General features: G+C 39.6%; 1 protein-coding gene across 1 annotated transcript; it reads right to left on the bottom strand.

Moving 5' to 3' along the window:
* Window positions 1–8,695: 8,695 nt before the first annotated feature.
* On the bottom strand, window positions 8,696–13,657 carry cdca7a (cell division cycle associated 7a). Its single transcript, XM_033615677.1, has 10 exons — window positions 13,520–13,657; window positions 12,401–12,541; window positions 12,180–12,302; window positions 11,877–12,083; window positions 11,680–11,757; window positions 11,057–11,248; window positions 10,828–10,956; window positions 10,593–10,742; window positions 10,370–10,506; window positions 8,696–10,273 (listed from the first exon to the last, which is right to left on the bottom strand). Exons 1-10 carry the CDS (start codon window positions 13,538–13,540, stop codon window positions 10,240–10,242), a joined length of 1,212 nt encoding a protein of 403 aa, XP_033471568.1. The 5' UTR covers window positions 13,541–13,657; the 3' UTR covers window positions 8,696–10,239.
* Window positions 13,658–14,687: the final 1,030 nt, after the last annotated feature.

Raw genomic sequence — 14,687 nt, 5'->3', positions numbered from 1 at the left:
GATGGAGCAATGTTCGTGTCATAGCCTACATTGGGAATGGTAGTGGAAATTCATCATGGGTCCTTGAAAAGTCATGGAAAAGTTTTTTAAATTCTGCCAATGAAAATGTGTGAACCCTGTAGAATAAAACATGAAAATCTCTAGACTTTAGTTTAGGCATCTAAAACCCATCGACTTCGAGAGAGTGCTAAAATGCTAACTCATTTCCAGGTTTTAGGACTCATTCCTGCACCACTTTATTGTGGTCCAAGCCTACAGTTCACATACACTGGGAATGAATGAAGTTGGAGGCATCTTGTGTCCACTGATGAAACATGTTTGCATATTTATAGATTCTGGATTTGAAACTTTTTTCAATGGAAAAAAAAACCCTGTTCAGACACAGATCATTATTCCAAGATTATTTTTTACATGTATTAAAATATCTGGAGGTGGTTAATCTCAAATGATGCACATTTAATTCAAAACTAAACAATCCAGTTGTAGCTCACTGCCACAGACTGTTTCTCACCTGCAGCTTTGGTAAAAAATCCTCTCACTCCAACTTTTCTCAAGAGTTCTGCACCCACTGTTGATTTTTCACAATGACACACACACACACACACACACTCCCATTGTTGCTGAATAGGTCAATCACTTAAAAAAGGGAAAGAAAAGAAAGTCAAAAGCAAACCAACACCATCCATTTATCCCTCTTTACCTCCCTTCCTCTCGCCTTGCAAACCAGCGAAGGCCATCACTTGTCTGGAGTTAATGGTGACGCAGGGCAGAGCAGCATGCATAGGTGCTTTCATGACTGATTGATATTGTTGGGTTTAAGGCTATAATATTAAACAAATGGTCCATTCTAAAGGGCCCACGGGGGAATTTTGAAATTCCTTGCTGCGAAACAAAAAGCGACTGCTGCAGCACCTATTGGTTTGTAAAGTGGTAAACACAGAAGTAAGTGAGCACGCTGCAGGAATACAGTAAGGACAAGGGTGTGTAATCTGTAATTATCACACTGGATTTAAAACCAGTCACTGATGCATTTTGAAAACAACGTTAGTGACACTCATAATTGTCCTAAAATGCCCTGTTGTCAATAGCAGAATTAACACTGTATGTATAAGATTTCTAGTGAACTCTTTTCTCCTCAGTGTTTTTGTCTCCATGCTTTTTGTTTCTGTGGCTGTAATGACTTTCTGACAGCTAAATTGATACAGCACTTCATCTTATTGTGGCTGGAATGAATACTTTTATTCTTTATGAACATGTTTTTTATGTAAAGCCACCCAAGTTCGAAAAAGACGTGACCTCGCACATGAATACGGATTGATCCGGGGTTATGTATATTTCATGTGTTACTGATTTGTTTTGACAGCGTTACTTCAGTGTATCCACTCTGTTGAAAGTCGTCCCAGGCTTGTCCATTTGCCTGTAGCCTGGATTCATGGCCGGCAATGAATTGTGTGTTGAAGGGTCTGAAGGAGAGAGTTAATGAAGTAAAAATTAATGAAGCACGTGAGCACCACCATCTCAAGGCTGTAAGCTCCTCCATGCCCCATTTATAATGTATGATCTCAATAAAATCAATCCAATGTACCAGTTCTCACTTAGGGTAAGAATAGATTTACAGATTACAGCCCTGTGTTCCCCTGGTCATAATTACACCCACCTCCCCCTCCTACAGTCAAAGTGTGCTGCTGGACTCCTTAAGAGAATTTAATGTGAAGTTTCACAACACTGTGCACAGACAATGTCATCGTCCTCCTGTCACATCGCTGAATATTCAGCCCCGGTGCTGCAGGTGCAAAAACCATCACAACCTCTTCTTTAAAGGCAGAAGGTGATGTGAATTTCTGTCACACATTAAGTGACTCTTTGAGTGTTTCCTGCTTTGCAGAGTACCATTGTGTTTGATTTAATGTATGTGATGTGTGAGGTAAAGCTCTGATAGCCCTTCTACTTTCTCCTCCACTTCCTGAGGACTTGTTGAAAGTTGAAGGAAGATAAAGTGCAGCAAGTTGCCTGTATTAGAGCTCCCCCTTCAGGTGCTGAGGAGAACTATGTATCATGAGACTGAGCACCACACGATGAGAAGAAGCAGCAGTGTTACATTACAAAATGTCCACATTATTTAGCACCAGCATCGAGATGTAGATTTAAAAACCTCAATGTTTATGGTAACTTTGTGTGCAATGAAATATTCAATTAAAATCTACATATCAAATACTCTCACTGTGGTGTATGCTTTTCACAATGTGCAGAAACATGAAAGCCAGTTTTTATTATTTACAGCTCATCGGTTACTCACTATATATGTATGCTAGCAAGATGTTGAAAAAGTCAGGGGTGTGGTATAGTCTGAGAGGGTGTCAGATGTTTCTAAGGAAACTGGCATATCAGAAATCTACAACAAACTTGGCAAATCACATGAAAACTGGTAAGAGCTTTGGTGTCTGGTATTCTCTTTTTTGAGGCATTATGGCCTTGGTTACTGCAAAGTGCATGCTAACAAAGTGGATAACTGTCACATTATTTTAAGGTGCATCAACTAAAAACTCATAGGGATGTGCACAACTGGTCGACTAGTCGATTAAAAGTTGCTACTCTCGCTAATCAGCACCTGAAATACAAGTTGGTTTTATGTGATTATTTTGTGTGCATCCAATGAAAATTCTGTTGTAATAAAGAGGTCCTAAAAACAATTTCTGAGAATATTGTTTTCAAGAAATGTTATTTATTAGTTTTGTTGTAATATTTTGTAGGATAATGTGCAGTGTTGATAATGCCACACATTTCAGCGTAATTTAAAATTCAATTTGGTCATGAAATATGTGATTTCAAATGCCTCTTATAATACATGTATATATATGTGATGCTTTTTTTGGACAATGTTTAACCTTATAGATTAAATTGTGCTTGATTTTGGCTGTTTTCTGAGTGTTTTCATACTTTTAGATTAGTCGACTGGTCTAAATTAGTCGTTAGGAACATCCCTGCTATACACTGCACACACACTGTATGTAAAGTGTGCATGAGATTATTTGCATAATTTTCATACACTCTGTATTATCCGTTTTTTCCCCCTGCTGGTTGTCTCACTCCTCCCGGAGCTGAAGTTGTAAACTACATGAAGCTGCGACTTCTTTCAAATACAAACATCCGCAATTACAGCTTAACATATTTACGAAAAGTGCGAATCCCAAATGGATGAGAAGCTGATTTTGTTTTAGATAAACCCATACAGGCTTTGCGTGTTGCACATGAAAAACAGAATTGTCAAGTTCAGCTGCCTGATGTGCCTACCCCTCCACCTCCATGAACAATTCTGTATTTATAATGTCATCTTATCACGCTCCCCTTGAAGGCAGCAGCAAGTGCACTTATGCCTTTCTTTGTTAGGGTGAGTTGGCAATTTCCTGTGAGATGGAGCAACTGCAGGCAGCCCTTTTCTTTGATAATGTCCCTGACACCTGGACCAAACTGCTGTTTCCATCACTTTGCGGGCTGGAACAGGAGGAAAGGAACATGTCATAAGCCTCCTGCCACCCAGAGTCACTCACTGTGCATTTAACAGCACTCTCCTCACTACACTTTCCAGGATGTGGAGGTCAGAGGCAGATTCTTGTGTGGAAAGTCTCACTCTGCGTCACAAAAAGCAGAAACAGTCGATAAAGATCCTCATTTTATTATCAGAAAAGTATTTATCCAATTATCCTGTATGTGTTCCCTGTAATAATACCTTAGCTTTACATGGTGTACCATGTTACGTTTGTACCATGTAAAGCTGGTTATTAAGCCTGAAAGGGTGTTTATTACAGAGGCCTGACAGATTGATTCTAAATTATAATTAATCAGTTGATTTTGACCCACAGATTGTGATTGTGCCCTGTGAGTTTCATTTATTCAGCTTTTCTTCTGGCTCTACTACAATCACCGTAGACCTGCAGGACTCCCAAGCAAATTAACAGTCTTCACGCTACCCTGCAGCCATAATGAAAATATCAGTCAATCAAAACCCATATTATGCTGTGAAATCCTACCACATATCTTCAGACCTGCATACAAATAGAAACTGCAGAAAAAAAAGCGCTCAACCTGTTTCAGCTTTATGGCTGGCAGTAGATCAGTGACACAATATTTAAAAGCCTTGCTGCGCTGAGCACGTCCACCTGAAGCACCACTGTACTGAGATTACTCTGTTGTCGTGCGATAAAACAGATAATCTGGACATTAAGATGCTTCGGGGAAATCCAGGCTTAATACTTGGATGTGGGAGAGCAGGGCATGCTGGGATGTGGGGCCCATCTGCGACCTGTCTGCAGGTCCAGTGATGTATGGCTGTGGGCTGGACGGCCACAGTCAGGGCTGTGTGTTGCTGCTCAGTGTGCCATGGCACTCAGGGCACTTCAACCCCCAGTCCCTCCTTACAGGTACCCCGCAGCCCGCCACCGTGCGCTACTCATTTACTGCTACACTGGTTTTCATAATTAGCGCCGCAAGGCCTCATTAAATCTGCTCTAATGAATAAATATTGTATTTCATAGCCTGATTACCAGATCAGCTCAATGCTTGAGCGTTGTAAACAATTACTTCCCTAAATATTCATCACCCCAAAGTGGATGATCATTGGTATTTAATACAGGACTAGTATTTTCAAGTGCATCTTTATTATACTAATAATAGTTTTTGAAATGTTCCTTTTGGAGGGGAAAAAGAGGAGTTGTTTATCAGAAGTTGTACTCTTACCTCACAAAGTGTTCACATGATGATGATTTTAATTGTATACCATTTTTTTAATGCAGTGCGACACAGAACCCTGCAATAAATCCTGTATTTTCATGTGAAGCCTGTGTTTCTGTGTCAGTTCAACTGCATAACATTTTTTAACCATTTACCATAATTAGTGTTTGCATTAATTTTATTATAAAAGGGGTATTCAGATATAATGCTCCACTCGTATATTTATATCTAAAGGGAAATGGACAGTTCAAATCTTTTTGTGTGCCTGATAAAATATGACCAGATATTTTTTAAAATGTTCATTGCTGTGTCAATTGAATTTTAATATAATGTTTTGTTTCATTGTAGTATCAACAGTATAATTAATAAACACAAGATTTGCAGACTTAATTAGAAATATGCAGTGATGATAGAAGACGACTTATCAGCAATATGTAAATTGGCAATTATTTGATCTTATGAGCTGTTTAGTCACGTTACTTTGTCACTTACTCACACAAAGTCACTTCAAAGTGTGACTACATAAATGTTAAACGTGTTCAATTTCTTGATTCGACTATAATCAAGTGATTAGTCAATGACTAGGTCGAACCTTAAAGGGACAGTTTCACATTTTGGGAAATAGGCCTACACCTATTCCCTTCCTTGTCATGAGGCAGACAAGAAGATTGACACCACTCTCGTTAGCTTAGCTTAGCATAGACTGGAAACAGCTAGCATGGTCTCTGTGAAGGTAACGAAATCCATATACAGCCCCCTCTAAAAGTCATTAACACGTTATATTCCATCTGTTTGATACATAAAAAAGGTGAAATGTAAAACAAAAAACAATTCAGAGTTTTATGACAGGTTATGTGCCAGAATAGACTATATCACCACGACGTCACGCTAACAACAACAGTCACTTCTAGGTAGACAACTGGCAACTGATTTCAGTTGCGCAGATGTGTAAAATCAGTCAACTTGTAACCGTAACTGTAACATTTGAAGATACATAATTTAACACAGTGGTCCGACCTCTCCCAACTTTTTGCTGTATTTATTTTATGTACTTTGTGGCTTTGCTATTATCTTTGATAAACCAAATCTACCGGCACAGAAGCCAAGCAATGTACTGCTGTGAACAGGGCCACAGCAAAACGTATCTGGGAGACTTAAAAAAAATCTATATCAGTGTAAATGTACGCTATATTTGAACATTTGCTCTGCTTTACCTCATGCATGAACCAATCGAGGCAGCGCTAGACCAGCAACTCAGTGTTACGCTAGGTAAAATCATTGTTTTTGTCAGTTGGGTCTAGCTTTGTGCTAACGCCTTCAGTTCCCTGTCAGACAAGGCTGTCTGACAGCAAGGTAAAGCAGTGAAAATGTTCTAAATATAGTATACACTTAAACTGATACTGATTTTTTTTTTTTTTTAGGAGGGCCTTCTTTTAGATGGTTAAAAACCAACCAATTGAAGCAGCGTCTGATTTTATGTACGTGACGCAGGATTTTTCTGTGAATAAACATTGTGATGTGGTCTACATGTCTTGGCCTTGCACAGGTTGCGAGGCAACCACAGGAGGCTCCAGGAGGTCACTGCATGAGGTGCATTTCATTAGCTTTGGACAGATCCAGGATAGCTGACCAGCTGTTATAACTACATTCACAGTTTCCAGTATTTATGCTAAGCTAACTGACTGCTGACTCCAGCTACATTTATACAGTACCAGCATGACAGTGTCATTGATCTTGTCACCAAACTCCCTGCAAGGAAATAAGTACAATTTTTTTTTCTTTTCTTTTTTTTTCTTTTTATAGTTTTTCTTAATGTTTGGTCTCTGGTCTGATTCTCCACAAAATCAGACCAAATGATTTATGGCACGCAGACAAGAAAAGCCAATATTTAAATTTTCCTAGGCACAGTTTTACTGAGTAATAGGCTACGTTAGCCAGTTAAAGGGAAGCAGTTTGGAGAAAACTATTATTGATGTTTCACTGTGGGGCTATGGCTGAAACTGGGGCAGAATCAGTAATGAGTAAGACAAAAGAATTCCCCAAAGAACAACACTTGCTTCTGAAACAAATTCACGCGCTAGCGAGATCAAGATCTTTATGACACAAGGCAGTGGCGCTCATGGGAAATGCAGGTTTCACTCTAGGAAAATACTACTGCTTTTGCCACAGGCATCACAACATCAACACAAAATAAAAGTTCCTTGTAGTTGCTTTAATGCAATAATATTACATGACAGGCTCAAATTGGGCCTAAGTAGCTAGCTAACCTTTAACTGTGAGGGCTGTACATATGACAAAAACGCTTCTAACTTAACTGAAGTACTTGCTGTAAAATGCATGACTCTTCGTGTGTGCTGGACTTTCAAGTGACCCAAAGTGTGTCATAAGAATTTTTTTGTGGCAACACATCAACTCCTTTGAAGAATACACAGATTGAGCTAATATCAAGTGGGACAAACATGATGGGCAAAGTAAATTTTGAGTGAGTGTGTGTGTGTGTTTGTGTCTGCATTCACTATAGTGCCATTTTACCATTGATCGATCTGCTCAAAACATTAATATTAAAGGTTTTTGTGGTTATGCAGCATCATAGATGACACATAGCATCGGCCAACATTAAGTCTGATTTGAATCTAACTTTAAAAAAATATCTGAATTGACGTTCCCCACGAGGATGTGTTATAATAAAGTTATTATGAGGCTATCTGATGTTTTGCTGTGTGAAAATCTCAAGTCACCACAGTATGCACTCGACCTGGAGGACCAGTGGAGTAAGGAACACCGCTTAAAACACTGGATGGTGAGTCACGGTGATGATGTGAAGTTCCCTTTGCACATTTGTCCATGACTCTACAGATTATCCTCCCTATGGCAGACGTGTTCTGTCTCTGTAGCCATACTGTGAAGATAGTCACCATGACCCCTAAACCACAAACAGACAGTACTTTTACTTATTAGTGTAAAAACAGAGTAAATCCTCTCAGAGCCGCTGTGAAACCAAAACCACAAGAACATTAAATCGGCACACTCATTTTCCTGCCACAGTGACATATATGCTTGTGTCTTTTAAATACTGTGCAGCACAGGTGGTAAAATCTGGGTGATAGTTTATTGACCATCCTTGATTTTAATGCTAAAAAAATCAGATTGACAGAAAAATAATAATGAACCATTTTGATGACTGTTTCGGGTCTTTTATCATGCAAAATGCCAAACATTCAAAATTTCAAACTTATTAATTTTGAGGATTTTATGCATCTTTGTAGTAAAGCCTTTTTTGGTCTTTGGACAGTAGGTCTCAGATGTCACCTCGATTTCTATCTTAGGAGAATAAAATAGAACAGCAGAAATACAGCAATAAAAAAGAATAAAGTTGTACGGGAGGCTTATATAATCTTACCGTAATAAGCATTATAAGCAAATACAAAGGTAAACAAGCAAACATAAGAACTTCTCAACATAAATCAAGCAAAAACAAAATCAATAGCAAAAACATAAAATAAAAATGGCCTCTGGAAAATTGTATTGGGCCGTTTTTAATATTTTCTCAACTATACTATTAACTACTTACAGTCACATTTTTAAATACTAGATGTTTTCTTACACTTTAAATTGCCAATTAATCATGTTATTTGTATTTTATTTACTGTAAATGCAGCTCAATGCTGTTGTTAACTGTGATTTGACCTGTTAAAATGCTCATACATGCAGTTCAGTGACAACCCCAGACAAGAACAGTGTTAACTTTATACTGTTAACATGTTTTACGCCCTTAAAGAACGCAGACTTACCATTAATACTGACTAATAGTGGTGGAAACATTAATAAACTTCAGCCTTCAAGCTCCTTAAGAGCTTCAGTCCCCACCAGCGTTCAGGATTTCTCCCCCATGTTTCAATAACAGTAATTACAGCTGCCAGTGTTCTGGATAGAGTGATGGTCAAGTCAAAGAAAACTGATAACACGATTCTGCAGTGATTAACGCTTTAATGAAAATGTACAGTTAACCCGATGAGCACAAAGCAAAGCGTCACCATAACAGATATCCCAATCAACAGTATGGCATCACTCTCCCTGTTAAGAGTGAAGTGTGTGATAAACACAAGCAGCAGTGAGATAACCTCCACCTGCCATTACACTGAAAAAGAAATCTCAACCGTTGATTATTTTGAAACAGTATCATATAATCAGAGTGTGTCCTGGTGCAGGTCGAATGAAGTACATTTCAAAGATGAGCGACACAAAGGTTAATTCCATGTCATTTCGCGTAGAGTATCGCACTTCTGAACAGAAAATGCAGGCCATAACTCTATTGCCACTTCAGTGGCACCTTCAACCATTCCTACTTAACAGTGTAAGGCAGAAAATGAGCCAAAGAGACTGGAGCAGAGCGAGAATGTGCTTTAACAGGATAAAATGATTTACAGGTATGAGATTCCCATTAGAGTGTGCTAATTGTTTCCACACCATTAGTGACAGTTATCTAATGAAGGATATTTAACCAGGCGCTGTAGTATATCACACAGTTCCCTCTCAGTTTGGAAGTGAGAGGCAGTGGACCCCAGAGTCTGTGCCCTTTCCACCTGCGCCACCTCAGCAGCATGCAGATCATCGGGCCATTTCTGCAGGACATCCCGACAAACGCAAACTTTTTTTTTTTCTTACAACACTTCAAGCATTTTTTAAAAAAGGCAACACAACTTGTAAAAACACAAGCATAAATTTGCAAGTAGAAAAAAATGGCACACAATTCATTGAAGGCCAATTCATGTCCAAGTGGGCGGTGTAAGAACAATACATTTAAAACAATGTAAAATACAGTACATCATCTAAACAAGCCTATATAAAATGGGGTTTTTTACATGCTATGGAAATATGTACATTTATTGTCTTAAAACATTTAAGATCCCAGATTAATGTCAACAATTTACAGATATACTATGCAGGATATAGACGTATTGAGCAGTCTCAATCATCACTTATGACCCCCTGAAAGCGTGTGGCGGTGTGTTTTTCTGCAGAGACTTTGCCTTGTCTTCTATTTCCCGTGTTTGGGACGTTTATAAAAAGGTAGGGACCAGGTGCCAGATCATAAGCAGCAGGCATCCCAGAGACAAAGCGCAGAAAAGACACCACTATAGTGAGGTGAAATGCCAGACGAAAGTGACTGGGGTTTACAAACAGTAACCGACAATCCTGCATCGTATACTTTAACATTGTGACATTTTCCTGAAATATTTTTTGGTCCACCTTAGCTTATGATCAACCAGTCTAATAAAATGGCTCAGCTCTTTACAACGTGCAGGGAAATTGTGTTTGGGAGCAAAAGCAGAACAAGCTTTAGGCTGGAGAAGTCAGTCAACACTCAAAAAGTGAAATTTCACAAGTGAACAACAATAAGCATTGTGTTAAAATGCTTCAAACGCCATGAACAACATAAGGATTGTGCGAATGTATAAACGGACACAGAGAACATCAGTTAGGTCCAGGATCAGCTCCGTCCTCCACTATTCAGTTGCTGCTCTGTTCGAGCTCCTTTTTCAAACTGTGGTGAAAATAAGAAAAGCTCAGTGTCATAAACAGACGTTTAAGTCTCAAAAGAAAAACAACAAAACACTTAATTTGGAAATGCTCCTGTCACCTTTTCAGGTAGGCGTGCACATTATCATATCCATGATATTTAGCCAGGTACACCAACACTCCCGTAGCACAGCGACCTTCTCGGGCCCGACAGAAGCTGCAGTTGCAGATCCCTCTGCACGGCGGGCACTGCCACTCCTACAAGGAAAGATGATTAACAGGTTAGTCGGGGACACACAGATGGGATGAAATGTGAATACAATCCTGTACGTTTAGGTGCTCACCGGATTCAGCAGAGCGTCTCGGACCTCCTCTCCGTAGCGGTTACGGAGACAGGGGCCGCAGAACTGGCCCCTCACCCCGACACACTCTGGATTGCGGCAGTTGGTTTTGGTGTCGATTGTTTTCTGGCGGCACTGGTGGCAAGTGGATCCCTGAAAATAAAACAACAATGGTTATGCTCAGGCGAAGAGGAATAAGGAAATGCTCAAATGTTCTCACAGTGGACGTGGCACCTACAGTGGAGCTGTTGTAGACTTTCTCCCGCACGTTGGTGCAGATGCGGTCCAGCTCTATCTCCGTGATCTCCTCCACAGGCCGCACTATGTGAGGGATGGCCTTCATGCCACTGAAGGTACGGCGACGGGGCTGCGCAGGAAATAAATGCAGTTAATGCCTGAACTGTACATCAAGAGAATATAATGCAAAGTAAAATAGGAACACGCAGACTGCCTGTGATATCACTTACTGGCTCATCGTCCTCCTCATAGTAGCGGCTTTTGCGAACCAGGCTGAACTTGTCCTCGGGCTCCTCCTCTGGAGGTGGGCTGGGGGGTCCGTCCACCAGTGTGCGGGAGCGCGTGTGGGGTCGTGACAAACGCTCCGGGTTTCTTCTAAGAGATCCTGGAGTTCCCATGGAGCGCCGAGGTGGCTGTCGAGGCTGAAGAAATGCAAATAGTTTTAAAACAGGGCACTGATAATAGAGCTGCAACGATAAGTCAAGTTAATCGCCAACTATCTTCATCTACTTTATTGAGTTTTCGAGCCAAAATGTCAGACATTTGCTGGTTCAAGCTTCTTAAATGTAACAATGTGCTGCTTTTCTTTGTCATTTATGAAAGTTAATGATGTACGGTGTATTAAAAGTATGATAGTCTTTGAGTTTTGGACTGTTGTTGAACAAAAGAAGCAATTTAAAGATGTCATGTTGAGGTCTGGGAAACTGCAATGAACATTTTTCACACATTTTGACGTTTAAAACAAAACAATCCATCGTGAAAATGATTGGCACATTAGTTGACAATGAAAATAGATGTTAGTAGCAGCCCTACTGGTGCAGCGACACGTGCTACGACAGATTCAGATAATTACCGTAGTGGATGTGGACATCGCCATCCGTCTCGGGAAGAGTCCAGGCACTTTGTTCAGCTCTGCCATGAGCTTTGCAAGCTGAAAGAATAAGTCATAAATGAATGAGTTTATAGGACACAATAAAAATGGGGGCTGTTTTGGTCAAAGTTCAGCTCTTAGCATCAAATGTTGTGAGTAATAATGTGAGATAAAAGTACCATTTCTTTGTTCTCCTTAATGTTCAAGGCTCTCTTGCTCATGAAGTTCTCCTCCTCCTCTTCGTCAGAGTCAGAGCCCTTCACTTTAGTTTGAGGGAGTGGCTCGGATGCAGGCCTCTTCTTGCCCGTCTTCTTGGTGGGGAACGTCATGGCAACTTTCAGGACGGCAGACTTGCGGCCACGTTTTGGAGAGTCAGAGTTCACTTTCTGAAACAGAAATACAGTTAATGATTAGAGATAACTTCTCTAGCGCCTGATATAATTCTGAAATATGTTGCAACTGTATTTCTCCTAAAAACTCACCATTGCTTTCATCTGACGGTTGATGACGCTCTCCTCAAACCCGCTGCATGTATCATCCTCCGATGACGCCAGAAACACCTTCCGCTTCTCCGGCGTCCTCCTCGTCTGTCTTAAGCCGCTCCTCTGAAACACAGACACAATCAGACGGAGTTGCAAAGACGCCCACACATTCAACACCATTTGATAGGAAAAGGAGGACTTTTAGAGATTTCAATCATTACCGTATTTGCAAAGCCTCCATCAGAGCCAAAGCTATCACAGCTGTCGTCAGAGGACGAAGAGGACGACTCCATGGGGACCAGAGGGACGCTGCGGAAGCTCCTCAGACTCATCCTGGTGGACGGAAGCTGGGCTGCCAGTGTCTGTGAATGAGAACAGGTACGTTTAGAAGACACAAGTCTTTTTATAACCAGCTGTAAAAGTGCACAGCAAAGTGTCTGTGTCTGTAAAGTTTATCACACTTCATTGTTAGTATACCAGTCTTAGAGAATGATATCATTGACCTTTGAACTGTATGAACACCCGAGGCTGTGTTACAAATACAGGCACCAACTTCTGAATCAATATTTAAAAAGTTAATATTCTGATTTCTTTAAGTGACCATGCTTCGGATGGGTTACGATGGGGGTACAAATAAGGATTACTTTCATTATGAATTAGTTTCTCAATAATCATTTGGTGTGTAAAGAGCCAGAAAACCTAAATAAACATGTTTCCATTGGTTGTTTTGCTCAAAATCCAATAAGAATATAGTTTAACACGGCTATTATAATATTTTAAACTAGCAAATAATGATGTTGAAAAAGCTAAATTCATTTTTACATAAACAATAACTTAAATAATCAGTTAAAGTGTTATTATTGATTATTTTTATCAATGGACTTGCATTAGAAATTAACTGACTAAGACAAAAGCTTCAGATCTTTATGTGACACACCCCTGTTGGCACACTTAACCAAAAACAATGTAACTTAAGAAACTTTAAAATGGTTCGTGCATATTTCAGTTTAACAAACATGGATTTCAGTCATTGCAAATTAAAACTAACATTACAGTTTTTAACTTTTGCACATTCATTAAAGTGACTAAAGGAGGGCGGTGTGACATTATTTAACTAAATAGCTTATCTCACCAAATTTTATAACTTAAAACCCTTAATTTGACCATGTTTGGAGACAGTCAAGTTAAACTTTATACATTAAATAACTAGTGTTAACCCTTGGAGGAAATGTGGGGTTTAAATGGTGACCTAATTGTAGTAACGTGGTCCTGACAGGATCATAAGATAACACTGAACAGTATTTGTGACGGTGGTGCAAGTTAAGAAAATGTTTTCTTACCTTGGAGCGGGTGGAGGGCATTTTTCTTGTGATAATAGCTGCACACACACAGAGACACACAAACTCTCAGCGCTGCAGCTCTGCAGTGAACAATGCGAGTCCCGCCGCTGCAGCCTGTTCACACTCTGTTCATTTCCCGCGCCACCGGAAGGTCCTGGAAGATGTATAGAATGTAGTCACGCAGTTTAACCAATTTATAAACTATTTGTAGACAAAAAGGACCAAATTCATAACCAAAATTCGTTAGTATAATTTTGAAATGTGTTCAGTCGTTTTGTAAGTAATCACATTCTACAAACTTATCATTTTTGACGCATGTTGGGAATGAGAGCTTCCATGTTCTTTGCTTTGGCGCGAATTTTTTATTTGAGAATTTGCATGCAAGGCGGGTAAAATGTTGAGCAACTCTGCAGCTATGAAATAGGTCACGTTTTAAAGAGCTATTTAGTTTCCAGACTTAAATTCAGCAGTCAACTTTCACATTACAGCAGACAGCATTAATGAAATATATCAAACTTTGTCCAGACTTCATAAAATATGAATGTTTCAGTCAAACTTTATGTGGGTTACAGGTCATAAAGAAATACAAGGAGGGAGATTTATTGGCAAAGGAAACAGGTAGATGTGAGGATTTATTTTAATAAAGCTGAATAAAAGGGGCTGATGATAAAAGGTGGCACTAACGGCTGGCAACAAAAAATGAGAAAGACAAAAACAGGGTGAGACAAACAGGAAGTGGGTATGAAGCATGAAGAAGAAGGCGGGGGTGGGGCACACCACCAGAGCTATGAAACTTTGCACTTCTGGGTTTTTAAAATGTACATGTCCTTACACTATATCCTGTATCTTCTAATATATTGTGCTGTGTTAATATGCTGTTTTTCTAGGCTACATTATACTATAGTATGTCTGTTATATTAATTAAAACACTTAAGTGTCCTTAATCACATCATCACTCTGGTGTATGCTGTTTATATATGCCTTACCTTGCTGATTTTGCTGCTACTAATCACATCCCACCACCATCACATTTAATTACTTTAATTACTCTTGTATAGTTTAATTTTTTACTTCTATTCTCATAGTTTTATTATTTATTTCTTACTCACTGTATTTATCTGCACTTGTTCCTGTTCTCGTGCTGCTGCAAATACTGAATTTCCCCACT

Source organism: Epinephelus lanceolatus, chromosome 14 (assembly GCF_041903045.1).
Source record: "Epinephelus lanceolatus isolate andai-2023 chromosome 14, ASM4190304v1, whole genome shotgun sequence".
In the NCBI taxonomy this organism is placed as follows: domain Eukaryota; kingdom Metazoa; phylum Chordata; class Actinopteri; order Perciformes; family Serranidae; genus Epinephelus; species Epinephelus lanceolatus.
Note: the sequence above shows the minus strand (reverse complement) of the source record. Positions and strands in the feature narration are given on the sequence as shown.

Excerpts from the sequence above, each read along its gene's own strand:
- cdca7a (XM_033615677.1), bottom strand. The coding sequence starts at position 13,540 with ATGCCCTCCACCCGCTCCAAG. Across the intron at positions 12,084-12,179 it reads ACCGTCAGATGAAAGCAATG|AAAGTGAACTCTGACTCTCC; the intron begins GTGAGTTTTTAG and ends TTTCTGTTTCAG. Across the intron at positions 11,758-11,876 it reads TTAAGGAGAACAAAGAAATG|CTTGCAAAGCTCATGGCAGA; the intron begins GTACTTTTATCT and ends TTATTCTTTCAG.